The 26,397-nt window shown below is 37.1% G+C and overlaps 1 protein-coding gene across 10 annotated transcripts in view; it reads right to left on the bottom strand.

Annotated features, from left to right (window-relative positions):
- Window positions 1-26,397, bottom strand: part of TP63 (tumor protein p63) — a gene marked incomplete at both ends in the record, with an annotated part of 242,353 nt that overhangs the window by 15,261 nt on the left and 200,695 nt on the right. For 6 of the 10 annotated variants that reach the window (XM_081234847.1, XM_081234845.1, XM_081234852.1 and 3 more), the window contains 6 exons: window positions 3,692-3,828; window positions 6,778-6,860; window positions 8,764-8,900; window positions 9,546-9,655; window positions 10,699-10,814; window positions 12,795-12,981. In XM_081234847.1, the coding sequence (XP_081090973.1) occupies window positions 3,692-3,828; window positions 6,778-6,860; window positions 8,764-8,900; window positions 9,546-9,655; window positions 10,699-10,814; window positions 12,795-12,981 (770 nt within the window). The remainder of the gene's footprint in view (window positions 1-3,691; window positions 3,829-6,777; window positions 6,861-8,763; window positions 8,901-9,545; window positions 9,656-10,698; window positions 10,815-12,794; window positions 12,982-26,397) is intronic. The other 4 variants (XM_081234848.1, XM_081234853.1, XM_081234850.1 and 1 more) reach the window with 1 other exon arrangement.

Below are 26,397 nucleotides of genomic sequence, written 5' to 3'. Positions count from 1 at the left end.
TAGTGAGAAACTAATAGAAGCAATTAAACTGAAAATATTTTATTGCTACCTCGTACAGAGTGTATTCTCTTCCCACTAATTTTCACTCTACTATAAAGAAAAGCATAAAATTGATTCCTTACCAGCATAAAATATTGGTACTAAGTTTTTGCAAAGGAAATTACAGGCTATCATAGGCATTTTCCAAGCTGATGTATTCTTTTCAAATGATGGCCAGGAATTAGATTTCCAGTTTTCTTTGTCTAATCATTCGTGCTCTTTCTTGGAGCTTTGTATAAAAATAAAAGAGCTGAAGAATACAGTAACTGGAGAATTTATATAAATTCATATCAATCATTGGAGGGAGACCCATGTATATATAATGTAACAAAGACATAATTAGACCAAATGTCTATATTTTGCAAAGATTTCATTTTGCAGTCTGTTATATTTCCATGCACAAGTTATCACAGCTGAAGTTAGCTCTTATACACTGTGAGACAAGCACTCAAAAACATGCAATGATACATATAAATGGATACCACAGGAAACTACGGGGCTACAAATTCCTTGCTATTTATCTGTGACCACACATGCAAAAAAGTGAAAATATGTCTCTAAAATCTTTTGAGCTTCTTAAAATAATAATTTTAAGATATATTTTCTTCTTTGATGAAATATTGTTTTATGGAATATTAATTATAATAAAACAATTTCCCTTTAGAGCAATGCAAGCCAATTAGGCTAGATAAGTTATAAGCCCTGGATAACTCATCATCCAGGGACATGGGACTATATATCCTCGTGTACTCCATGTAAACAAACAAATGCACATGCCTTCAACTGAAACAGATCATCTTGGCTTGTAAAGTCTCTAAAACTATGACAAAACTATTCCTTCTACTGTCTAATCTATACAAGTTGTTTACAATTGTCCTATGAACTTACATGATGCTGAGAATAAACTTCCAGAGCTTTCTTAAGATTCAAAAGGTGTTCTGGTTAGGAATTCACCACCAAACCGTAAACTATAGGGTGGCAGGAACCTCATCTATCTCATCTCTATTTTTACTGCTTTCACGTAGCAGATCTTCAGTAAAAAGCTTATTACGTGAGTCACGTCAACTATTCCAGTCTTAGCTGATGATGAACCATATTTTGTGTCTAGATGGGCATGTCTTTTTCAGCCAGAAGAAAGACAAGAGAAGTCTCTGTTAAAGACTGCTGTTGTTTTGTTAGATACTGAAATGACACCTTAAAAGACTTCCTAAAATCTTTTGATATGTCTCTACTTTAGAATATATAGATTAGCTTCCAGATACTCCTATCAAAAAATATGAACATCAGGAAGCCATGAAGAAGCCACCCTTTTATCTAGAAGAAGGATTGGCAAACTATAGTGAATGGGCCAAACCTGGCCCATAAACTAAGAATAGTTTTTACATTTTTACAAGGTAGGAAAAATTCAAAAGAAGAAGAATGTTTCATGACAAGTGAAAATTATACGAAATTCAAACTTCAATGTCCATAAAATAAAACTTTATTGTAACAGCTGCTCTCATTTGTTTACATATTGTCTGTGGTTTGCTGCTGTGCTTCTGAACTGGGGAGCTACAAGAGACCATATATATGGACCAGAAAGCCTAAGGTATTTACTACTGGCACTTTACAGAAAAAAAAGTCTGCCAACCCCTGTGCTAGAGGGTCAGACCTTTCAAACCACACCATTTAATACTGACAGAACTTTTCTGGTTAAAAAAAGACAGGAGGGGCTTCCCTGGTGGCACAGTGGTTGAGAGTCCGCCTGCCGATGCAGGGGACATGGGTTCATGCCCCAGTCTGGGAGGATCCCACATGCCGCGGAGCGGCTGGGCCCATGAGCCATGGCCGCTGAGCCTGTGCGTCCGGAGCCTGTGCTCCGCAACGGGAGAGGCCACAACAGTGAGAGGCCCTCGTACCGCAAAAAAAAAAAAAAAAAAAAAAAAGGCAGGAAATCACGGAGCAACTAGTTCAGCATGATCTGCTATGGAGTCGTCCTTCTGAGGTCATTTTGGCTAAGCCAAACATTTCCAGAGTGAACTGGTGATGATCTGAGAGTATGTCTTAATAGCATGACATGCATATCTTGGAGAAGGCATTTATCCCCTTTCGGTTTGTAATTGATGTTACAAGTCTATTTCTTTGATTCCTCTTTTATGAGTTTATAAGAACTAAATCAGTTTTGCACTTGAATGTATTAATATATATTTCTATATGATATCCTAAAGACTATATAGGATTGGCAATGGGAATTCTGTAACCTTGAATTCTAATTCTCCTTTGGAGTACCCTATGTCCCCAAGGAACCACCGGATTCAACTTTCCAGTCAGCCTTACTCTAAAACCTTATATTTATGATTTGCAAAGTTTCGTGCCAGAAATGAATGGTGAGATCTCTTCCAGGAAAAAAAGGTCTTAAATGCTCAAAGAGCCTGAAGTCCTTTAAAGAGAGAGCATACTTATTTTCTATTCCCCTGCTGCCCACCCCACACCTCATGGTCAGTAGGTATGGGCTCAGAGGATGCCTTCTGACTATCAGAAATGCAGTCCAACCTTCTCACCTACATTTATTTTGATTTAAAAAAGAAAAGCAATCTCTTTTTATTACAGTTTCCATAGATATCTCTCTAGAGTAGCTAATGATATATGAGAAAAGATCCACTATTTATTGCTCATTTACATTTCTATTGTAAAAGACAATCTTTGACTTAGGCAAGATGGTTTGGGTTTATTTTTTTTCACCTGAAGAATAAAGTTAAATGCTTGAATTACTAAAATGAGCCCCAAATGTCTATATTTTACATCTATCTGCAGAGACTCTGGCAATACTTCCAGTACAGACACAATAGTTTTTAAGCTAACAAGTGATTATTCTTAGCCACAGAAGGGTAAGTATAAGTGGAGTCTTGATTCACCAACATCTCTTCCTTTTATAAGAGCTATTTTATTCAGGTTAGTCATAAAACAATTAACATAATCAAAGATCCAAGAATCTAGGTAAACATTAACATGTAAATAGGTTGTATGTATATTCTAATATGGTTGCAAAATCTGGCCTCATTGATGTAAACATGTATCGCTGGAAGAAGACCTAGAATAGGGATGTTAAAACACGGCAATATGATGCCACTTTGCCCTTCTGCATCCAGATGTTTGCCAAATGAGCATGCACTGGGACTCTGAATCCTCAACACAGCACTCAAGACACATAGTAAAACCTATGTTCTGTCCCTATAACAGTTTTCCCAAAAGTGGATTGTGTGCATCCCAGGAGAGGGACAAAATAGTCTATTGAGATGAGGAAGAGAACATGTTTTTAAACAAACACATTATTACTAGAATAGAGTGTGTACTCAAAGTTCTACTATTGATAGATGTGCTTGGATCAGAGGCATAGACAAGAGAACTAATTCTGTTAGTGTGAGTCTCTTTTGTAATTCACTTGAAATGGTTTGTATTCAATTTCAAAATATAGGTGGAACTTCTCAAAGGGAAGGTTATAAGAAACAGAAGATTGTTGAAGTGAAAAAAGGTGTCCCACCCAGCCCATCTGAACCTACCATATTCTGCTCACAACCTCATCTTTTACATCACCCAACCATCACCCTGTTGCTGACCTGAATAAACAGTCATCTTACTCACATCTCCTAAAATGACACAGGGACACACTCACTGTTTCTGAAGTAAATGCTGGTGTTGCTGTTGCTGCTGCTGCCTGTATGTTTCAATCGTGTGCTGAGGAAGGTACTGCATGAGTTCCAGGGATTCTTTGATCTTCAGCAGCATTTCATAAGTCTCACGGCCCCTCACCTATGTCAAAGAGCAGAAGAAAAGTGAAGAAAAAATGAAGAGCTGTAGAACTATCAGAAGTACAGTCAATGCTCATTATTCGTGGATTCTGCATGGACGAATTCGCCTACTTGTTAACATTTATTTGTAACAGGAAAAACAACACTGGCAGGCTTTACAGTCATTCACAGACATGCGCAGAGTGATGAAAAGCTGATTCAACCATTGCACAAGTTCCCAGCTGAGGCGGGAGAAGGTGATGCTCTGCCTTTTTGTTTCAGCTCTCATACTAGAAACAAGTGTCCTTCTCATAGTCTAGTTAGGGCCACATTTTTCACTTTTTGTGGGTGATTTTTCCATTTAAAATAGTTCCCAAGGGCAGCTGCCATGCTATCTCGTGTTCCTAAGTGCAAGAAAGCTGTGATGTGCCTTATGGAGAAAATATGTGTTAGATAAGCTTAGGTCAGCCATGAGTTATAGTGCTATGGGCAGTGAGTTCAATGTTAATGAATCAACAGCATATATTAAATAAGAAACACACATGAAACAAAGTAATGCATTGATCAGTTACTAAAAACATGACCAGAGGCTCACAGGAACCTAATCCTGTATTTCCTCTAGGAGCAATGATTCAGTATTTGCTTGTACAGTGTTCACAGTGACTTCATAAAGCATAAGTATCACAAATAACTAGAATTAACTGTAACTACCTCTAGAAGGACACAAGTTTTCAGTGGAGGTAAAATGTGCTTCCTTCTTTAAGAGAGTCTCTTAAAAGCTTTAAAAAGTCTGAGCAGCTATTTACAATAGCCAGGACATGGAAGCAACCTAAGTGTCCATCAACAGATGAATGGATAAAGAAGATGTGGCACATATATACAATGGAATATTACTCAGCCATAAAAAGAAATGAAATTGAGTTATTTGTAGTGAGGTGGATGGACCTAGAGCCTGTCATACAGAATGGAGTTAGTCAGAAAGAGAAAAACAAATATCGTATGCTAACACATATATATGGAATCTAAAAAAAAAAAAAAAAGGTGATCATGAAGAACCTAGGGGCAAGATGGGAATAAAGACACAGACCTACTAGAGAATGGACTTGAGGACATGTGGAGGGGGAAGGGTAAGGTGGGACGAAGTGAGAGAGTGGCATGGACATATATACACTACCAAATGTAAAATAGATAGCTAGTGGGAAGCAGCTGCATAGCACACGGAGATCAGCTCGGTGCTTTGTGACCAGCTAGAAGGGTGGGATGGGGGGGTGGGAGGGAGGGAGATGCAACAGGGAAGAGATATGGGGACATATGTATGTGTATAACTGATTCACTTTGTTATAAAGCAGAAACTAACACACAATTGTAAAGCAATTATACTCCAATAAAAATGTTAAAAAAAAAAAAGTAATCCCAGTCAACAACAAAAAAAAGTCTGAGCAGGACCAGGACTAGAGACAGGCAAGTGGAGAACAAAGGGCACTTGCCTGACCCCGAGAGTGAGTGTCTGTTTACCCTGTGCACCCTAGCACATCATCTGCCTCCTTCCTGAGCACGAGAGGCAGAGTTTGTCAGAATTCAGAAATGGAAAGATTTTCTCTACCTTTTGTTGGGTTAACTCCTACTAATCCCAGCTCTGGGATCATGCTCTTTGAGAAGATTTTCCTGACCTCAGTCTTTTAGGCTGATTCTTCCATCCTTCCTATGTGCTCCCACAGTGTCATGCCTAGCTTTGCTGAAGCATTGATTTCATTGCATTATGCCTATTTGTCTCCTCACTAGAAGGCAAGATCTTGGAAGGTAAGAATTTTACCCTACTGATCTCTAAGTGCTCAGGGTCTCGCATTACTGCCACTCAACAAATACCAACCAAATTCATGGTAAATTAAGGGTTTTTTTTTGTTTGTTTCTTTACACATTACAGTTTGGTTAATTCTTCACTAAAAATAAGATGTAACAGAATACAGGATATCTCTCCATTATTACAAACTGAAATTTCATGAAAAAAACAGCTCTTCCAGTGGTTTCTATCTCATCAGCTGAAAACATATTAGGTCTTTCGGAATATCTAGTATAGCAGGAAAATGTTTAACTTAGAGTTCACATGTCAGTTTCCATATGTAGCCTGAGAAACAAGACACTGAGAATCTTAGCTAACTCACTGTCTAATTATTCTGCTAGCAAGCAGTCTAATTCCCTTACCCGAACTTCAGGGCCCAAAGAAGGAAGGGCTGCAAGCATGGCACACCCAAACCTGTGGCTTAGTTTTAATCCCAGTCAGATCTCCTGGCCTAGCTTGCCTGTGTCGCAAGTCAGTGTAGATGGCATCAAGAGATATAATGGTTACCCAAACTCTGCTGCCACTCTAGATAGCAAAGACCTAAGGTAATAAGAATTCGATGAACTATAACCATAGCCTAAGAAGGGGCACCTTGGTGACCTTGAGAGCGCTTATATTCCTTGTAGGAATGAAAAATGCTCCTACAGAATAACTGGGCCAAGTCTCTCGTCATTCCCATATAATTGAAGATTCTGCCTGGCTTGGCTTTCTTTATAGCACTCCCTAAGAGAAATCCCAGGCAATTCACTATGTATTATCGACTTTGTGAATGCCTTCTGACAAAATTTTAGTCCTAAATTGGTATGACCATGCTGTCTAAAATCATCTTATCACTCTTAAATAATGAAGTACAAATTAATTTTAAATATTTGCATAAGAAAAATTTTATTAGGAAGGTAGCTTTGACTGGGTGAGCAGTAAGTAGAAGAGCCCACACTGTTAATATGTTCCAGAACTGGAGAGGGAAGCAGTAATTTCCTAATTTTGCAAAAAATAAATTCTCTGTTTTATCTCACTAGTCTCCATCACCCTTTTCTCATTGTCACAGATAATCGAAAGATAACCCCAGAGTAAAAGCTCATTCAAAGAAGGTGAAAATGAAGCGATCATGAATACCCAAGGGAGACTCACTGGTAAGTATAGCAGTTCATCATCTGGGGATCTTCGTTTCTTGATGGATGTCATCTGGATACCATGTGTATTTTGACGAAAAGCTGGTGGAGGAAAAATGCAAGTTTCATCCTGGTAATATTTCTGAAGCAATAAATACATTTATTACACACACATTAGCACGAGCAACACTTATGAGATTAGAATTTCTAGTTCTAAGCAGCCAGTAATTGGTGATGATTGCTTTTACCTTAGATGTAAACCTAGCAATAATGAGGTGGGGAGGAGGGAATGTGAGGGAAAACAAATGAAAGAAAACCCCGGGGGAGGTCGAGGAGGCTGGAAAATGGCCTCTGGCTTAAGTAGTGCTGCAGGAATCCTTGTGTCTTCCTGGTATGGGTCTGTGAACAGCTGTTCAGGAAAGGAAGATACATTGGTTTTGTGTTTTATTTTTCAGGTCATTTATCTTCCAAGGAGGTAAATGCATGCTATAGAGATTGTCTTGCCAGTGCATTCAGCCCTGTGAGTTTACCCTTCCGATGTCAGTATGTACATCGCATAATTTTTGATAAGCAGTCTCTCTTTCCAGGACCTCAGTTTTCTCTTTGGTAAAATGAGTGAATTAATCTCATAAATCCCTAAGGTTTCCACAATGTAGAAACTACACCCAGGATCCAGGGTATAGAGAGGATTCTCCTACCAGAGTTCAAGTAATCGTTCTTACTGAAAGTTACTGATTTGTTGGTAACTGAGGTGCTCAGGGAAGTGTATGGAGCTAGGCCAACAGACAGACCTAAGAGGAAAATAAGGGTGGAGATATAATTATGGATATTATATGTACTATTGATATTATATATATAATATAAATCCTATATATATGATTTTTTGAGGAATAATTAGGGAGAAAAAGAGACTAACTGGAAAAGTAAATCACACTGAACAGCCAGAAGTTAATGGAGGTCAGTTGTAATAACACTGTTGTTCTATAAAATGCAACAGAAATTTTTATTTCTTCAGCAGAATAATCAGTAAAAAGATTAAAACATTTTTCATGATATAATTCATAGTGTGATGTTCTTTACAATACTTGCTGTAGTGATATCAGGCTTATGCAAGACACCTTCTAGAATTATGTCTCACACTTTAGTAGCTGGAGTGGATCAATGGTTTTCAAATACTTGTTACCTGAAGAGCCTCTGTTATCTGAAGGCCTCTGGGGACTTGTACCTCACAGGCAAGGGGTGGTGTGAGTGGAGCATGAAACCACAGCCCACCCCAATTCCTGCTTCTTCAGCTACAGCAGCTCTGCTTTCAGCTATTTTGCATTCTTTGAAATATTTCTTTAATAAAAGCTTTTACTGCTTAAAAAGACCAGCTGGAAAACAACTGACCTAAATCATTAGCCTCACTATAAATGATGTAACTAAGGCCCCAAGTGGGTCCTACACATCAAGGTTCAATGAAACCCAGATCTGCATGTTTCCCAGACTGCGCTTTATAAAATGTGTTCTTAAGTCTCACTATTCCCCCAGACTCATGAGGAAGGCAGGTAGCATTTTCAACCCTCATGCTCAATAATAGAAAAATAAATGGATATCAATAGGCTAAGATACTGCTTCTCAAACTTTAGCTGGCAACAGAATCACTTGTAGGTCTTACACAACATAGGTTCCTGGATCTCACACCCAGAATTTCTGATTCAGCAAGTCTGAGAACTAAGAATTTGCATTTCTACCCAGTTTCCAGATGATGCTGATGCTACTGGTTTGGCAGGCATATTTGGAGCATTGCTGACTAAGAAATCCTCACCGTGATGATTTGCTTTTGAAAAGCTATAGTGTACACCTGGAGCCCATTTCAGCGAGAGCTGCTCCCATCAGCTCTGGGGCCCTGGGTCATACTTGCCTCTAAAGCCCTTAGGCCTTATTCTGCAGCTTCTCAAAGATCACTCCCCAGCTCCCCTCTCTGGAGAAGACTTAACCCCATTTGGCCACTACAGCTACTTACGGCGCTTCGTACCATCACCGTTCTTTGTGCTGTCCGAGACTTGCTGCTTTCTGATACTGTCTTCATCTGCCTTCCTATCTCTCCCTGGGCAAGCACAGATCCGGGCCTCAAAACAGCGGCGGCCCAGGACTTGCCCACTAGGAATTAGAGAAGAGGAGAAGAAAGGGTTAAATTAAAAGAATTTGAAAAGACCCCTGCTGGCCATCACCAGTGCACCACCACTACCAGCTCGGTTATGGCTGTTTTGAGGATGGGCCCCAAAGCATCTGGCAGAACACAAAAGTGCTTACACGCCATGAGCGATATTAGTAAATAGCATCCATTTGTTCTGCAAAGAACCTCCAAGCCATTAGCTGAACAGCTGTATTTAGCTACATATTTTGAAGGAAACTTGAGTTAAGCCAGTGGATGTCTCCAGATAAAATCCCCATAGGCAGCTCAGACTTATTCAAAGAAACTGTTAAATGCCTCAGGGGCCACATGAAAACAAACACTGTCTAATCAGAAACTATTCCAGTCAAATGTCAAGAATTCAGGTATGAAGCGACTTGAACACCTTCCCAATTCTTTTTTTTTTCTCTTCTACCTTTACCCACCCCGTTGTGTCTCCACTTTCTTAGATCTTTTATGTAAGTGTTTGCAGCAAGGATTTAAAGCACAAAGGACAAAATCAAGGGTAGCTCTCTGCTGCACATGTAAAGGTAATGATAAAGCAAACACAGTTTCACTTTGCCCTCTGCCCAGAGTTTCTATAGAATGACAATTCTGCAAATGCCACTTACTCTCTGGTTTCCAGAGTAACGATGATTAAAATTGGACGGCGGTTCATCCCTCCAACACAACTGCTGTTACACATGAAATTGTACAAGACTGTCGTGAATTCAGTGCCAACCTTAACACAGAGAGGGGGAAAAAACAGTCGGTGTTAACCATGGTTTGAACTGATGTTCTTTCTTCTCAGTTCTTCCTTCTTAGTTCTCACTTATTTAAACAACTCCACTTCTGAGGAAGCGATATGCTTTCTTCTACAAAGGCAAACTGTAAAATCCACAGTAGCTTCTTCTTTGCCTTGGACCTTGGGAAGCTTAAAGCTAATATCTGTAACATTGGACCCTACCCAAGGTGAGATATAGACTTTTAAAAAATAACAATCTTTGACCCTACATATTCATTTGCAAGCTGATCATATCACCTAATTCAAATAGGGTTCATCACATATACGAAAAGAGAGAGATGAAAAAATTACTAACTATAGCAGTAATGCTCCAGGGATATTTTTCCAAGGTAGATAAAAAACAGTACAACATATATGTGAATGTACACTTCTATAAAGAACACTCTGGAGCTTAAAAGGTCCTCAAAATTAAATCATCTAGTCCAGAAAATGAATTTATGGGTGAGGCAATCTGAAGCCCAGAGATGGAGAGTTATAAGCTAAAGGTCCACAGAGTGAGTCAGCAAACGAAGAGTCTCTGTTCTCACTACCCCAGTGTTCTTTCTGCCACACCACCCTGCTTTTCTAACCTGTGAACCTGTACATTCAAACTTCAGCTAAGAGTTCCATCTTAGGGTCTCCCATTTTCAGGCCAGTGTAAAAATACTTGTATCCAGTACTTGTGTACATCCACTACTAGCTGAATTGCCAGTTAAGATCTCTGGATAATAATGTCACGTATAAACTCAACTGTAGATTCAATTACTGTCTGCCTTTAAGATGGGAACATGGACACAGAGCCACATTACCAAGTATAAATTTAGCTCAAATTTAGGACTTTTGAAGGGGGATAGAGAAGTGGCCTGTGGAGAACAGGGAGAGAAGAAACACAAAAAAGTTTAGTTGTTTTATAACAAGGACTAAAATAGAGATTGATGCTTGAAACACCCTCTATCACCAAAACTAATAATCTCAAGTTTGCCCAGTCCTTATCTGTTTACCTGAGGTGGCTCATAAGGTACGAGCACACTCTGTCTTCCTGTGATGGGGTCTTCTACGTACTGGGCATGGCTGTTCCCTTCTACTCGAATCAAATGACTAGGAGGGGCGATCTGTCCTGCAGAATGGAGGAAAAAAAATTCTTAGTTCTTCACTCTCAAAACAAAGAAAACAAAATGAAACTGTATGGACAGAACGTTGGTGGCCAAAGAAATGGTTTGTGTAATAGAGGAAATATACATCCTTGAAAAGAGGAATAGATCCTGTTGCCAGAGATCTAACACATGAAAGTATCGCCACCCATATAGCCACAGAAAGGACAGGAATGTTCATCTGTATTTAAGGGAATAGTCCCATGTTTCTGATGGTCGAGGTAAACAATTCAAGTGGTAGAGAACTCTATGACTACATCTCTGACCTGATCCATACAGGACATTTTTCTAGCTTCTCTGGAAAATGGAAGAAAAAGGAGCAAGTTAATTAAAAAAATATATTAGCTTGAGAGAAAATACTGCCCCAAAATTGACCATTAAAAATACTAAATAGGAAGCTATGGAGGACAAGGATATAACTTTCACTTTGTCTATTCTTTTTTTCATCATGAAGTCTCCATCTTACTTTGGTCATAAAGATGGGAAACTAACTGTTTTTATTGTGCTGCAAGAGCCCCAGGTTAGAGCGTAAGAAAAGGCAAGCAAGTTTTAAAAGAGTATAGGCAAAGTTTCACAAAATGTGATACATGGTGGAACTCGAAAAGAAAGAAGCTGCTCCAAGAGTTAATGACATGAATGGGTTTTGTAACCTTTGGCTGCACATTCTCATTCTACAAATCAGATATTCAATACAAGTAAAAGGCTAAGTTATGAAGATGCTCTCCGCTCTCTGAAGCATCATCTATTATGGCAAAAACTAAAAACAACTATTATGTCAAACAGTGAGAAAAAAAAAACAATAAGAAATGGTTATGTCACCTTGAGGGATGGAGGGCAATTATGGAAACTTATAATGAAGCCTAGCTATAGGGAATAACCTTTATAGCATATTGTTAAGTGAAAAGCAAGATGCAAAGGTATGGATAACGAGATCATATAAACAAGGACTAGAAATTAATGTGTAAAAAAATAGTTGTATTAAGCTGGGAGTATTTTAACTTTCTCTTTTTAAATTTCTATCTATTTTCTTTCTGCATTACTTTTTTCTCTAACATCTATTATATTCTCTACATATACACATTCTGGCTACCTACCAATCTTTCTATTTTTCATATAATTTCTATAAAAAGTATCCTAACTCCCAACCCTCCTGCACCCTCATCACTCTTTGATGAATCTTTATGCTTTCTTCTGTCCTTCTTTTCCATTTTTCTCTCTTCTTGACAGCCTGCCTTCAAAGAACTTTAGAACAGCAGATGTAAGGGGACCCTTGGAAATAATGACCTCTTCTGTAAAACTATTACTGGATCTGAGGCTCAGAGACTGGGGCCTAACTTACCTATGGATACAGCACTTAAAAGTTACCCCAAGATACCTGCTCTTTGACTCCCAGTCCTTCACTTTACTGTTTCCCATCCCCAGCTTATGTTGTAGATCTTCTATTAACTCTTCTTATCCATTATTTGTCTTCATTTCTTTTTCTTAGTTCCTACTTTCTTCTTCTATTTTTTTTTCAATATTTCTCATCTTTTATCCTCCTATCTCTTCCCCTTCTATAGCCTCATTGGTCTGGCCTTGACAATCACCCTGGGAGAGGCACTGAAGCCCCTAGCCAGGGCCCAACAGATCAAGGGCCACATGTTCTCCTTAAACCCTCCCATTTAAAAAAAAAAGAAGAAGAAGGAAGGAAGCAGTAGTAGGGAGTAGAGAGGCAAGTCCAGGTCACTGAGCAATTACCAATATTAAAATAAACAGTTCAATCACTGTGAAAGCCTGAAATTTACTCATCATTATTCTCAGACAGTCTTGTCAGCCAAAAAGGTAGCCTGAGCTGCCATCAGCCAGCAGAGGTTGGAACGAGGTAAGTGGGCACCAAACAAAAGTCTCCACAGGAGCTCTATTTCAAGGAACTTAGTTGAACGGCCACAGATCCCCATTCTCCTTACCCTCATTGAATTCACGGCTCAGCTCATGGTTGGGGCACCTTTTCACCACTTCAGTGACATGCTCGGCCTTCTTGTAGACAGGCATGGCACGGATGACAGCGCCCTGAGGAGGTGGGGTCATCACCTTGATCTGGATGGGGCATGTCTTTGCAATCTGGCAGTACAGTTTCTTCAGTTCAGTGGAATACTGCTTAGAGATGGGCCAATGGTGGAGGAAAGAAAAGAAACAATAGGAGATACTGTTGTTCAAAATACCTGTTCAAAATCAGAACAAGGAACATGTATCTACTTTCTCTAAACACATACCTTTATAGCTGCCTGTATGAAACCGAGCAGGACCCTGCGGGGCTCCTGGGTAGAGAAGCCTTTCCAGGTACCCCATTCCTTGTTTGTAGGGAACAGACTCTAGCCTCCATGACCTTCCCTGCACCCCAAAAGGCAGTTTCAAACATTTGCTAATCAGGGAAGGGAGAGGATGTAGAGACAAATGAGGAGCAGCCAAAAAACAATAGTGCAGCCTTGGGGCAGGGTCCTGGTTCTGCCTCAAGGGATACACATAACAATATCTTTGAGCTCCTTACAGAATGAAAATCCCCAACAAATGGAGTTAGCATTCTTCATTCTAGAGAAGACCACCTGAGGCCAGATTAAAGCAACCAGGAAAACTCATCAGACTACACGAGACCAGATTAAAGGAGTGCAGGCTCTGCACACACCCTAATCTTATCATCAACTCTGCCCTTGAACCATCACTATAAAACTCCTCACCAAATCCTCCAGGGTTGGGTCCCACAGTTCTTGAGGGAAGGAGCCCACTCTGCCCCCCTTTGCCTGGCAAAGCAATAAAACTATTCTCTTCTACTTCACCCAAAACTCTATCTCTGAGATCTGATTCGGCACTGGTGTACAGAGGCTGAGCTTTCAGCGTCATGTTCACCGTTGGCTACTATATGCATGACATCTAGCAATCTTATTCGAGGGAATTACATTCATTGATCAAATTAATCATTTCTTTCCACTTTAAATAAAATCCTATGTCTACAAACTATTTCACATTTATCAAAACACATTTATGACATTATTTCCTGTTATCTTCTCTTTAGGATGAAGAAAGAGATTCTCAGAAATATTTCAATGATTAACACTATGAACAGCTTTACAGAGTACCAGAAACTAAATGGAAAAACAATGTTCTCATGTACTGAGTGATATTAAACAGACTATAATTAATTCCCCCTTATAATACACATAGGAATTAGGGTTTATGGAAAAAAATGTTTTAAGATAGAATACCTGGCAGATAGTGAAGACATTTTACCTGAGGTCAACCAACTAGAAAACTGCAAAGCAAAAGTTCCTGCAATTGACTGCACTTATCTTCTAAGGTCATAGCCTAAAAGAATGAGGGATCTGGAAGGGGCCACTTGGTCATACGCTGTCATGAAAGAAGGACTGCTCTACTACAACACAGCAAATCATGGCAGCAAAAAGATTATCTTTTCACTCACAAGTGACTGAAATTTTTCCTCCCCACACTACCTTCTGTAGGGAGAGGAAGTTCAGTGGTTGGTTGACTGTAAAATTAGAAAATAGGGTGGAGAAAGCATGAGACCTTGAAGAAAAAGTTCCATCCTTGTTGTTTCCTCTTCCCACCTCTGAAACAGTATAGAAAGTCTACATTCTAATCCTTATACTATCTTAAACCTTATCACCCCTGTTCTCTGGGTCAATGCCTCATCACTGCATTCCTCCTCATTCTGATGTTGAGTGAAACCACCCACATAGTGGAATTGCTGGCCAAGAGCAGGGTACCTAATAACACTTACCCAAACAAAGGTAAACAGACACACACAGGTTACAATCCTAAATTGACAGCAACATCCTTCCAGGGAAAAGACACTGGGGAGCAGGAGCCAGAGTGGTAAAGGGATTCATTATTGCTATGTTCCAACCCAACTCTGAATAGAGGCAAATGTCCCATGGAAAAGCACATTTAAAAGGGCTTTCCTGGTGGCACAGTGGTTGAGAGTCCGCCTGCCGATGCAGGGGACATGGGTTCGTGCCCCGGTCCGGGAGGATCCCACATCCCACATGCCACAGAGCGGCTGGGCCCATGAGCCATGGCCACTGAGCCTGCACATCCAGAGCCTGTGCTCCACAACGGGAGAGGCCACAGCAGTGAGAGGCCTGCGTACAGCAAAAAAAAAAAAAGAAAAAAGCTTTACCTCTTCCTTTTGAAATATAATATTTATTTAAATAAACTTTTTTTTCTCCCAAGCATTTCATTATATGAAATTTTCAGTTAAAAATTTCCTAATACTAGACGTGTATTACATAATTGTTTCTCCATGCCCACAGGTCAAGGATTAAACACAGCAAAAGGGTTTTATATAGCGTGAAGAAATAGGAAGCATGCCATAAATCAACCACAGAAAAAAAATTCTACTTGGGAAACACTGAATGAAATCTAGGTAGATATTTTTCCTCTGGTGTTTTTAACCAATGACTTTACAAACAAAGACATCGTCTTAAAGCATGTTATGAACTCATTTTTATTGAGAACTCTCAGAAAATAAGCATATTTGTTTGTGTTTTAACTAAACTAGGAGATGTATAATCTAAACATGAGTTTCATAAAATGCACCTTAGGAAAGATGATTGCAAAAAAAGTTTGTCAGCTAACACCTAAAGGCAAATAAGTCACCCATCCAAGCGTGTAAAGATTGCAAGAAAAGAAGGATAAGTAAGACAGTTAAGAGAAACGTTCTGTTTCAATAGCTGATATACTGTAAATCACACTTGTCAGACTAAAACGTAAAAGTACTAAGAATAATCTTAGGCATCATCAGGTTACATCTTCACTCATCCTTAAGAGGTGGGAGGGGGAATCTAATTTCTGCATTTCAGTAATGATATGCAATAATAACTTCACCATTTTCTGAGCTCTGGAGTAAGAAATTTAATCTTCACAGAAGTCTAATAGGAAGGTATTACGGATCTACAGTCTCTTATCTGAAACCCCTGGGGCCAGATGTTTCAGAATCCAGAACTGTTTAGATTTTAGATTTTAGAACATATAGCATATGTTATAAACACCTCCAGCAGGATTTAGTGGGTCACCCTATAATCAAATCTTAATATTTCTTCAGAATTCATGAAGATTCACACTAACTAGGAAATGACCATAAACCCTCAATGTTCAGGCCAGGTTTCACCACCACCTGAGTTTGCCACGAACTTAGGAAATTAAAACGAAACCAAAGCAACTTTTGTTTTTCAGAGTTCTTTGAATTTCAGAATTTCAGATAACAGATAATGGATCAGTATTATTATCCCCATTTTATAGATAAGAAGAAGGCAGAGGACTTGCCTGAGGTCACAGAGAAGATCTGGTTAACAACCAGTATATGGGAATCATCCATAGTCCTGGAACAGTAGTTCCTCATCTCTCAGTCTCTTGGCTCTGCAGTGCATATTTCTGTACTTTTATTTTTTCCTAATTCTCAAACGTGTGGCTATTTGCCAAATCAACCTAAGAGGTATACAATCTTCTCTAACGTTAAAATGGAGCTCAAAAATGATCTACTTACCATCAATAATTCCTCTTTATTTATTTCTCAGTATAATAATGTTTGCTCATTTCAGTGCAGGGAGAAGCAGCAAGTGATAGAAGTGAAACAATCCTGGACTAGGACAAAGCCGACCTAGAGTCTAGGACCAGCTGTCTGTTAGTAATTCTATTATGGCTCTGGGGAATTCATGAAAGAGGTCCTGCTCTTTCGCATGGTGTATGAATGCCCTTTGTGTTCTGGCTTCATCTTTCTCTCATTCCCTCCCCACCCCACAAACACACACACATCCCACTCTCATGTTCTACTCATGCAAACTTCATCATGCCTCAAACACACCATACATTCATCACCCACAATTCAAACATATTTTCCTTCTGTTCTCTACACCGTGCCAGGAAAATTTAGATATTACTCTTCAGCTAGGGCTGCATCTGGGGCTGTAAACCATATTTTCCAATTTTAGTGATGAGGGTTTACTATTGACTAAATCTAAATGTCTGACCAGGGCCAGGATACGTTCCAGTTGTTGCTTCCAGTTAAACTTCCAGAACTGCTGTTCAGTAATCAGAGGGGCTGAAGTGGTCTGGCATGGTTCCTTCTTGACAAAGCCAAATTTCTGCTACTCTATTTCCTTCATTATTTGCAAATTGGTTCTGTGACGACATTTAATATTTTTCCAGTACTAAATTCAGTCTCCCTGGCCTAGAGTGTATTCATAATTCCTTAGACTTACCCACTTCCCCCACCAAATAGCCACTATCATCTTCACCAATTTTCCATGCTTCTGCAAGATCACTAAAAACAGGAATCTAATTTATGCCAAGATTTTAAAATACCCTGGTGATTCAAGTCAGCAGAGACTACAAATTGGAATACATCTGGATTCTTTTAATGTCTCTCTTCCTCTCTGGGGCTTTGAAACTTGACCTCTAAAATGCTCCCAAACATTGACCTGAGATCCTGTAAATCTAAAGACCAATTTCTTCTTTTGGGTATGTATGCTTTGTTTTCCTTTAATCAGCTTTGAAGTGTAATTTACTATAAAATACACCAATTTTTAAGTGTACATGTTGGTGACTTTTGACATGTGTACACTCTTATGTAACCACGATCATGAGTAAGATACTCACTATTTCCACCCCTCCCCAGCCTTCCCCGAGTCCCCACCCCTCATCAAAATTATCTTTTTCCCCTTTGCAGTTAATCTTCACCCCAACCCATTCTCAGGCAATCTGTACCTGCTTTCTCTCGTTACACTTTTGCCTTTCTAAATTTTTATAAAAATGGAATAATACTGTACGTTATGTACCTGGATTCTCTCACTTAGCATAACGCTTCTGAGATTCACTGATGTTTTTGCATGTATCAGCATTCTATTTTATTATTGAATGGAATTCCATTATTTATCAAGTCACCAATTATTTCCAGTTTTTATTTACTATGAATAAAATTACAGTTGGTTTCCATATCTGTGGGTTCCACATCCACAGATTCAACCAAGCATGAATTGAAAATATATGGAGGAAAATTTTTCCAGAAAGCTCAGAAAAGCAAAACTTGGATTTGCCATGCCAGCAACTATTTACATAGCATTCACACTGTATTAAGCATTATAAGAAATCTAGAGATGATTTAAAGTATAAAAGAGGATGTATGTGGTATGTGGGTTAAATGTAAATGCTACACCATTTTATATGAGGGACTTGAGCATCTGTGGATTTTGGTATTCACTGGGGGTCCTGGAACCAATCTCCCATGGATATGGAGGGACAACTGCATTATGAACATTTATATACAAATCTTAGGACATATGTTTACATTATTTTGGATAAGTACTGCAAGCATGATTGCTGATTAAGTGTATGCTTAACTTCATAAGAAACTTCCAAACTGTTTTACAAAGAAGTTCTGCCATTTTACATCACCACCAGCAGCGTATGAGGGTTTCATATCCTTGCCAGCCCTTGGTATTGTCAATTTCAATGCCATCCTAGCAGGTATGTAGTGGTTCTCATTGTGGTTTAAATTAGCATCTCCCTGATGTTTAATGATCTTGAGTATCTCTTCATATACATATATACTTTGTTTATATTTATATTTTATATAATGAAAAATTTAAAATATAAATATATTTATATTAACTTTATATTATTTTTATATACTTATTTGCTATTCTTTTCTGAAGTGTCTGTTCAAATCTTTTATACTTTTTAAATTTTCATTTTTTAATTGGGTTGCTTGTGCTCATAATTTGAGTGAAGAGAGTTCTTTATGTATTCTGGATACAAGTCCTTTATGTAATATAAGTTAAAAACCTATATATTTTCTCCCAGGCTATAGATTACATTTTTTTACCCCACTTTCTGTGCTTTTCCAAAACAGTTAATTTCAAGAAATTATCAATATTTTGCCCTTAAGGCTCATGCATTTTGTGTCCTAAGAAATTTTGATCTAATCCAATGTTAGAAGGATTTTCTATGTTTTCCTGTAGAAGATTTATAATCTTAGCTCCTGCATTTAGTCTTATATCTACTTTCAGTCTCCTCTTTCTCTCTCTTCTCTTCCTCTTTCTCTTCTTTTTAGTGGATATTCAATTGTTCCAGCACAGTTTGTTGAAAAGATTATATTTTCCTCCTATTGAATATCCTTGGCAACTTTTGTGAAAATTAATTGACCGTATGTGTTCAGGTCTTTATCTGGACACTGCCTTCTTTTCTATTGATCTATTCATACATCAGTATCACATTGTCTGGATTACTCTAACTTTATAGCAAGTCTTAAAATCAGGTAATCTGATTCTTCCAATTTTGTTCTTCTTTTTCAAAATTGTTTTAGCTATTCTAGGTCCTTTGAATTTCCATATAATATTTACAAGAGATTTGTCAATTCCCACAAAAATGCCTGGTAGAATTTTGGATGAGACTGTGTTGAATATATAGGTCATCTTGAAGAGAATTAATATCTTAGCAATACTGTATCTTCTAGTCCATGAACATGGTATATATCTCCATTTAATTAGAACATCTTTAATTTCTCTCAGGAATATTTTATAGTCTTCAGTGTGCAAATCTTGCACAAATTTGTTAGATTACTTCTTTAATACTTTTTAATTATCAATAATACTTTAAAATTTTACATTTCTAATTGTATTTTTCTAGTATATAAAATATAATTGATTTTTGTATAGTGACCATGTATCCTGTCAATATACAAAATCTTTCTAAACTTATTAGTTCTAGTAGTTTTTTGTAGGTACAATTTTCTACATAGATGATGATGTCAACTGAAAGTAAAGCCAGTTTCATTTCTTCTTTTCTAACATGCATGACTTTTAATTTTTTATTCTTGTCTAACTACATTAATTGAACTATCATTCAGTTTGCTATTGTTTTGTTTTTCTTCTTTAAATTGGTATCTTAGATCATTGATTTTAAACTTTCATATTTTCCTAATATAAGCATTTAATTCCACAAAGTTCACTTTAAGCACTCCTTTAGCTATATCTACAACATTCTGATGTATCTAATTTTTAACACTGAGGAACACATGAAGCATTTCTTTTTGGGGGGTTGGGTTCTATTATACTTCGTATTCAATGTAATAAAGGACTATACAACATTCTTGAGGGAAATTATTCTTTCTCTAGGTTTTTGGTTTGTTTCATGGATTCCACTTCTAGTTTGAACTTATTTCCCCTTTGCACATTTTCTTACCATTCTAAACAGATTTTTTTTTCATTTTTCTTCCAAGGTTATATTTATCTCTAGCTAGGTTTTTCCTACTGACAAGTATCATAGAACCCAATTGATTTTATACCTGAAAAAAGAATCTACTATAACTTAAGAATTTCTTTGGTGATGTAAGTCCACTGCATTGAATTTCCAGCAGCTTTTTGGGTGGATATTAAACACTCCAAACTTTATGTTTGAAATTATAAAGTTTCTCTCCTTGTAGTACTGTTATTATTAGAAGCAGTTATGGGGATTAAAAACTTATCCAACTTCTCTTTTTTTATATATAAATCTCTCTGTTTTCATAGTTATAACAACATGTATACATAAAAAATTTGTGGAAAAAAGAAAATATATGACATATTCCCCCTACCCAGAGATATATACCCCTAACATTTTAGACTTTTTCCTATGTGCGCACACACACACACACCAACACACACATACACACACACACACATATACACAAACTGGGGTATATCATAAAAAGTTTGGTATCTATTTTTAATTTAACATATCATGAGCCTGTTATAATTTTAAAATATAATTTTATGTGGTTATGTTTATAGTATTAAAAAGGGATATACTATGATTTATTTAAGCATGTTTTCTTTTATAGTATAAATTACTCCATTGTAAAAATATTAAAAATAACACTGAAGAGCACATTTTAGTATACAAATCTTTAGTACATAAATTAATTTTAACTGAATCTCTTGAAACTGGATAATTGAGTCAATGTATATTTTAGCATTGTAGAAGTCTGAGGTCAATTTGAATTTTTTCCTTTAAATTAAGTAAGCTGCTTATTTCTCCCTAGATATTTTCAGGATTTTGTTTCCTTCTTTATTTTGTTTTTGTTTTTGTTTTAAGTGAGAATGTTTCTAAATGTGTCCTTTTTTTCTCAAAATAACTTGGAAATTGGTGAGATATTTCAACTTAACATGCTTGAACTCAAATCAGTAAATTTCTTATTTTTTCCTTTTTTTACTTATGTTTTTGTTCCTTCTGCTCTTATTAGTTTCTAGAAACATATAAGTCTTACTCTGGATATCCCTCTCTATCCAGCATACATTTTATATACTCAAACACTAATTGTTGACATCTTTTTCTTTTGTTTGCATTCTGGGAAAGCTTCTCAAATTTGTTTTCTCTACCATAAGTATGGCTTTCTAGAGTTAATTCTGTTCTATTCTACTACAAAGAATTGAAATTCTTCTATTGCATCTCAGTTGAACTTGCTTATCTCATCTATCTCCCTTTTTACCTTATCCAGTCATCTTTTCATCAGAGCCTGCTATTCTAGGTTTATTATTTTCTTCTCCAACTTAACAGTGCTTATGTTTTATTACTTTGTACTGAAGCAACATTTTTAACCTTTTTTATTTTTTCAGTTATTTGGATGATTTTGCTTTCTTTGGTTCATTAAAATCATATTCCCTTATGCTAATTTTTAAAAAATACAGGCCCTTAATTTGTTTTTGTAGTTTTCCATGAATATAGCAAGCTATGGCCAGAGCTAGTATTGGCTTCCTTTGACATTTTTCAATTCAGTTCCATACTTTTTAATAATAAATTTAATAATAAATTTGCTACAGGAGACTGTCAATAGCTTGAGTGTCTAATTTAGTTAGGCATTTTTCTGGAATTCATAATATTTTAGTGGAAAATAAAACATTGACTACCTTAGAATCTGCTAAGCAGTTGTCATTGTAAACTAGAAATTAAATCTATTTATCTCCCCATTTGCACACCATTCAATAACTATGGAACAAACATTTACTTGAGCACATACTATATGATACCAGGTACTCTATTCTGTACTAGGAACGGACAGAAATAAGACTTAAAAATACTCAAATGGAGAAACTTATGTATCCTCACTGTGTAGGATAGTCTTTAAAGTGTAAAATAAATTGCAAGAAAAAATTACTCAGTCCTTACCCTCAAGTTGCTCATAGTTTAGAAGTAGAGTGAAATACAAACAATGCTATAGGTATGTAAAGTGTTATGGAATTACAGAGGATAGAGCAATTAACTACTAATTAATAAATTTGATATGTATTGAGAAACTACTATATTCAAGAGTCTGTTTAAGGTTTGGAAATTCAGAAGTGAACAAAAGCAAAGGCTCTAAATGTGCTAACATTCTAGAATAAACAAGTGAATACTATGTCAGATAGTGGATAAAGAAAATCAGAGTAAATTTAAAGGCAGTAGAGAGTCAAGAGCCAGGAGTTAGAGACCATTATATGAGGAGGATACTATTTTATCTACAGTTGTCAGAGAAGAATACTTTGGTAAGTTGATATTCAAAGAAAGATCTGAAGGAAGCATTAGAGTGAGCCATTCATACTACTAGGGAAATTATGTTCCAATTACTGAAGACAGCAAGTGCTAAGGTCCTGGGGTGAGTATATCTGTCATGAAGGCCAGTGTCACTGGAGAGCAGTGAACAGAGGATACAGTGATAGGGGATATGATCAGAATTTAGAGAGAAGTTGGGGCCCAGATCATGCAAGGTTTTTGGCCAGAGTAAGGACTTCAGTTTTCCTTCATGTGAGATAGGAAGCCACTGGAGAGGTTTGAGAAGGTGACGTGATCTGATTTGCATTTTAATAAGATTCTGGCTGTTATGTGAAGAATAAACTCTGTTGACCAAAGATGGAAGCAGAGAGATCAGCAAGGAAGCTACTGCAAATAATCCAAGTGAAAAATATGAGAGTGGCTTAGACAAGCAGGGGAGCTGGTAAAGAGTAGCTGGTTTCCAGATATATTTTAACCAGATTTGCTGATGGATTGGTTGGAATAAGAGAGAAAGAGAAAAGTAAATATATTCCACTAAAGCAGAGAAGAAAGGTTTTATAGAGGTAGGGATATTTAAACTAGGCCTTATAAAAGACAAGTTATTCACCAACTAGATGGTGAGCCCAAAAACAGGAGGAAGAGTCAAGAGGCAGAAGGCAGGCTCTCTATGAAGAGAGAACATCATGAGTACAAGCAAAGAGATGTTAATATGGTTGAAATAGAGATGCGCTGGGGGAAGAAGGAGGAGAGGCAGAACAGAAAGCAATGAGGCTAAGCAAAGAAGGCAGCTACCAGGTTCAGAGGAGACTTGGATGTCACAAGAAACAGGTGGACTCTACCAGCAGGCAAAGGAGAGTCACTGACAATTGCAAAGCAGGGGAAAGACCTAATCAGTTTCTATGTAGTAAGTAAAACAAAGCTGATAGGAGCAAGACTGAGGCAAAGTAGGGAGAAGGGAGACTCATTAGGACCCATTCAGACAAGAAATGAGGAGAGCCTAAACTAGAGCAGTACAAATGAAGAAAAAGGTGAAGAGATAGAAAAAATATTTTGGAATTACTAAAACTCAGTCTTCTAGTTTTCATCGTGAAAGATATGCATAGAAGTACCAAAACAGGCCAAGAACTATTATTCATTAGAACTAAAGATGCTTGCAAAAATAATATGTCATTTTCTTATCTCTTTTCTAAAGTCAAAGCAGAATGAATGAGAGTTAGTTTTAACACAGGGCTCCCAATATTCAGGAGCAAAATGAGACAGGGCTTAGTCATTGGACTCATCAACAGATAGAGAAAAGAAAAAATAATTTGTTCTAATTCTGGACAAAGAAAATAAAATACCATGAGGTAACACTGGAATTAACAGGCCAATTTTGTTGTAGAAGAGGAAAGGGCTTAATTCTTAAAGCCAAGAGCTTTGGAAAAGGACTCTTATCCAAAACCAATAATGGGAAACATTTACTGCACTAGGGGTCAAAAGACAAGATTTAAACTCTGCCTCTTCTATTTATTCCCTGAGTCTTTATGCAGTTACTTCACCTCTCACAAACATAAAATAGAAAAAAATTATAATATGCCATATACATCTCTTAGAGTGGAGGAAAAAAATCACAGACATGAGAAGCCTTAGTCAACTGCAAAGACCAACATAAAAGGCATGTATGTATTATGATCATTACTGAAGCCTCCTATTTGTAAGATCGCCCACATAAAGTGCTTAGTGTAGCTTAAGTAATCTTGGGAACACTGTGGAAACATTATTATTTCAACCTTTCAGGAACTGGTTGTTGCCAGATAATAAAAGTCTGCTAAAGTTTGAAGATTAACCATTTGCAATGAATCACACAGTTCATATTTATCTGCTAGTAATCACTGGGTTCTAAACTGGATTCAAGTTACTAGATTCATTTGTGTAAAAAACTAATGGAGTTTGTTGATCTGCTTCCACACATTTGTAAAATATGCATGCATATATCCATAAGTACATGTAATATAATTTTATGTGAACTTAATATTTACTTACACTACACTGTGCAAAATTTAATCTCAGTGGTCTGGCATTTCTATTTCTCATGTTTTTAAGACTTATTCATGTTCTTACATACAGATGTATTTCCTTCATCTTAATAGTTGGAAGGAAAGAAGGGATTGAATTGGAATGGAGGGAGATCTTTTGCTTTATCTGTCATATTTTATTTAAAGAAAAGATTTGAAGAAATATGGAAACATTTTTAACATTTTGGTAGATACTCAGATATTTAAATTTACTTATTGTTTTTAATATGCTTGAAATATTTCCTAATTAAAATTTGTCTTAAATGAATTTAGCATGGGTAGCACCAACTTGTAAAATCACTGCAGACTTATGATTTTAGAAGACATAGAATATAGAAATAAGATATTAGAACCCAGAAGAAACATTACAGCACATCTTGTCTAAACCTCCTTCTCCTCTTGATTTTCAGATACAAAACTTAGGTTTCGAGAGGTGAAGTTAGTTCATTAATTCAACAAGTATTTATTAAGCACCTGCTTCATGCCAGGCTCTGTCCTAGGTTCCAGGGAACTAGCAGTATTCCTTACCCTAAGGGAGCTGGTTTAAAGGAAGCACTGACATTAAATAAATTATTTCTAAAATTGTGGCATATGTTCTGAAAAAGCAGAGGGAAACAGGATAAAACATGGGGCTCTACTTAGTCCAGAGGGTCAGGAGGGCATCCCTGAAAAAATGATTTCTACACATTGCTCAACTAAATCTAGGCAACATGGGAATAAATTCAGATATTCCTACTTCTGGAAGGCACATATTTTTTACAACTTTAACATACTCTAATGATTGAGTTTCCACAAAAAACCAAACTGACATTTTAAACCAAGGACTTGGTTCTATGCTTCTTTTATTGACTCACCTGTTTTAAGGAATTTTTAGTGTAAGATACATTTGCTAAGCTTTTCTTAGAAGATTAGATCAGGAAAAGCTTAGAAATCATTTGGTCCAGCCACTACAGTTACAGAGGAGGAGCCCAAGAGGAATTGATTCCAGAGAGGAAATGAGACTTGCTTAAATCCATTCGGCAATAAGGACCGTCTTGACATAAAGACCAGTGTTCCTCGCCATGCACCATGCAGTTAGTGCTCATTGTATGGGGCCAAAAGGGAACTGGTGAATTTGGTAGCAGAGTGAATTTACATAAATGCAATATGATTAGAAAAACAGGTACAAAGCTCAGAGGTCATCTAAAAAATAAAATATGACCACCAATTTCCTACAGGATTATAATATTTCATAGTGCTTTTTTGACCCAGTAACACATTCTTTTTAGTTTAGTAAATATGTTTCTCTAGAAATTGAGATTTTTCTTCCCTATTTTGTAACTATATTCTCAGAATGGGATCTTGAACAAAAGAATAACATGAAATGCCCACCAGTTTCTTTAAGAACCAATTCTACTCCAGTTGATCCTAGGTTTGATAAGTCAGCAGTGGATTGTACTAATCTTTGTACCTAGTTAGGTAAGACTGCACGTGAACTTGTGGCTGCTTAAATTATGCAAATCTTAATGTGAAATTAGAAGATGAAATACTGTGATGAGAAGAAAAAAGAAAAGAAAGCACATGTGAAAGAATTTTCTTCCAAAGATTGGAGAATTTGACCTCTCCAAAGAAGTCATGGACTTCTGACACTCATTTACTGAGGACTTTCAGGCAATGCATAGGATCTCCCTGAACCCTGAGCCAATAATCCACAGGGCGAAAATGAGGAAACTCTGTTAGATGATCTATAATGTTTCTTCTATTTTGAATATTTTATGATCTGGTACAAATCTGTTACAGACACCAGTTACGAGGTTCACACTGGCAAGGTAACTCTTTATAAAGAGTGTGGAAAACAAAGTATTGATCATCTTTCTGATTCTAGATCGGAAATATATAAAAGAGTAGGAGTCAATGTATGTACTTACGTGTATGTATGCACATTCGAGAGTGTGTTTAT

This window comes from Mesoplodon bidens (genome assembly GCF_964165515.1).
Source record: "Mesoplodon bidens genome assembly, chromosome: 5".
NCBI lineage: Eukaryota > Metazoa > Chordata > Mammalia > Artiodactyla > Ziphiidae > Mesoplodon > Mesoplodon bidens.
This window is presented reverse-complemented; position numbering and strand designations above follow the sequence as displayed.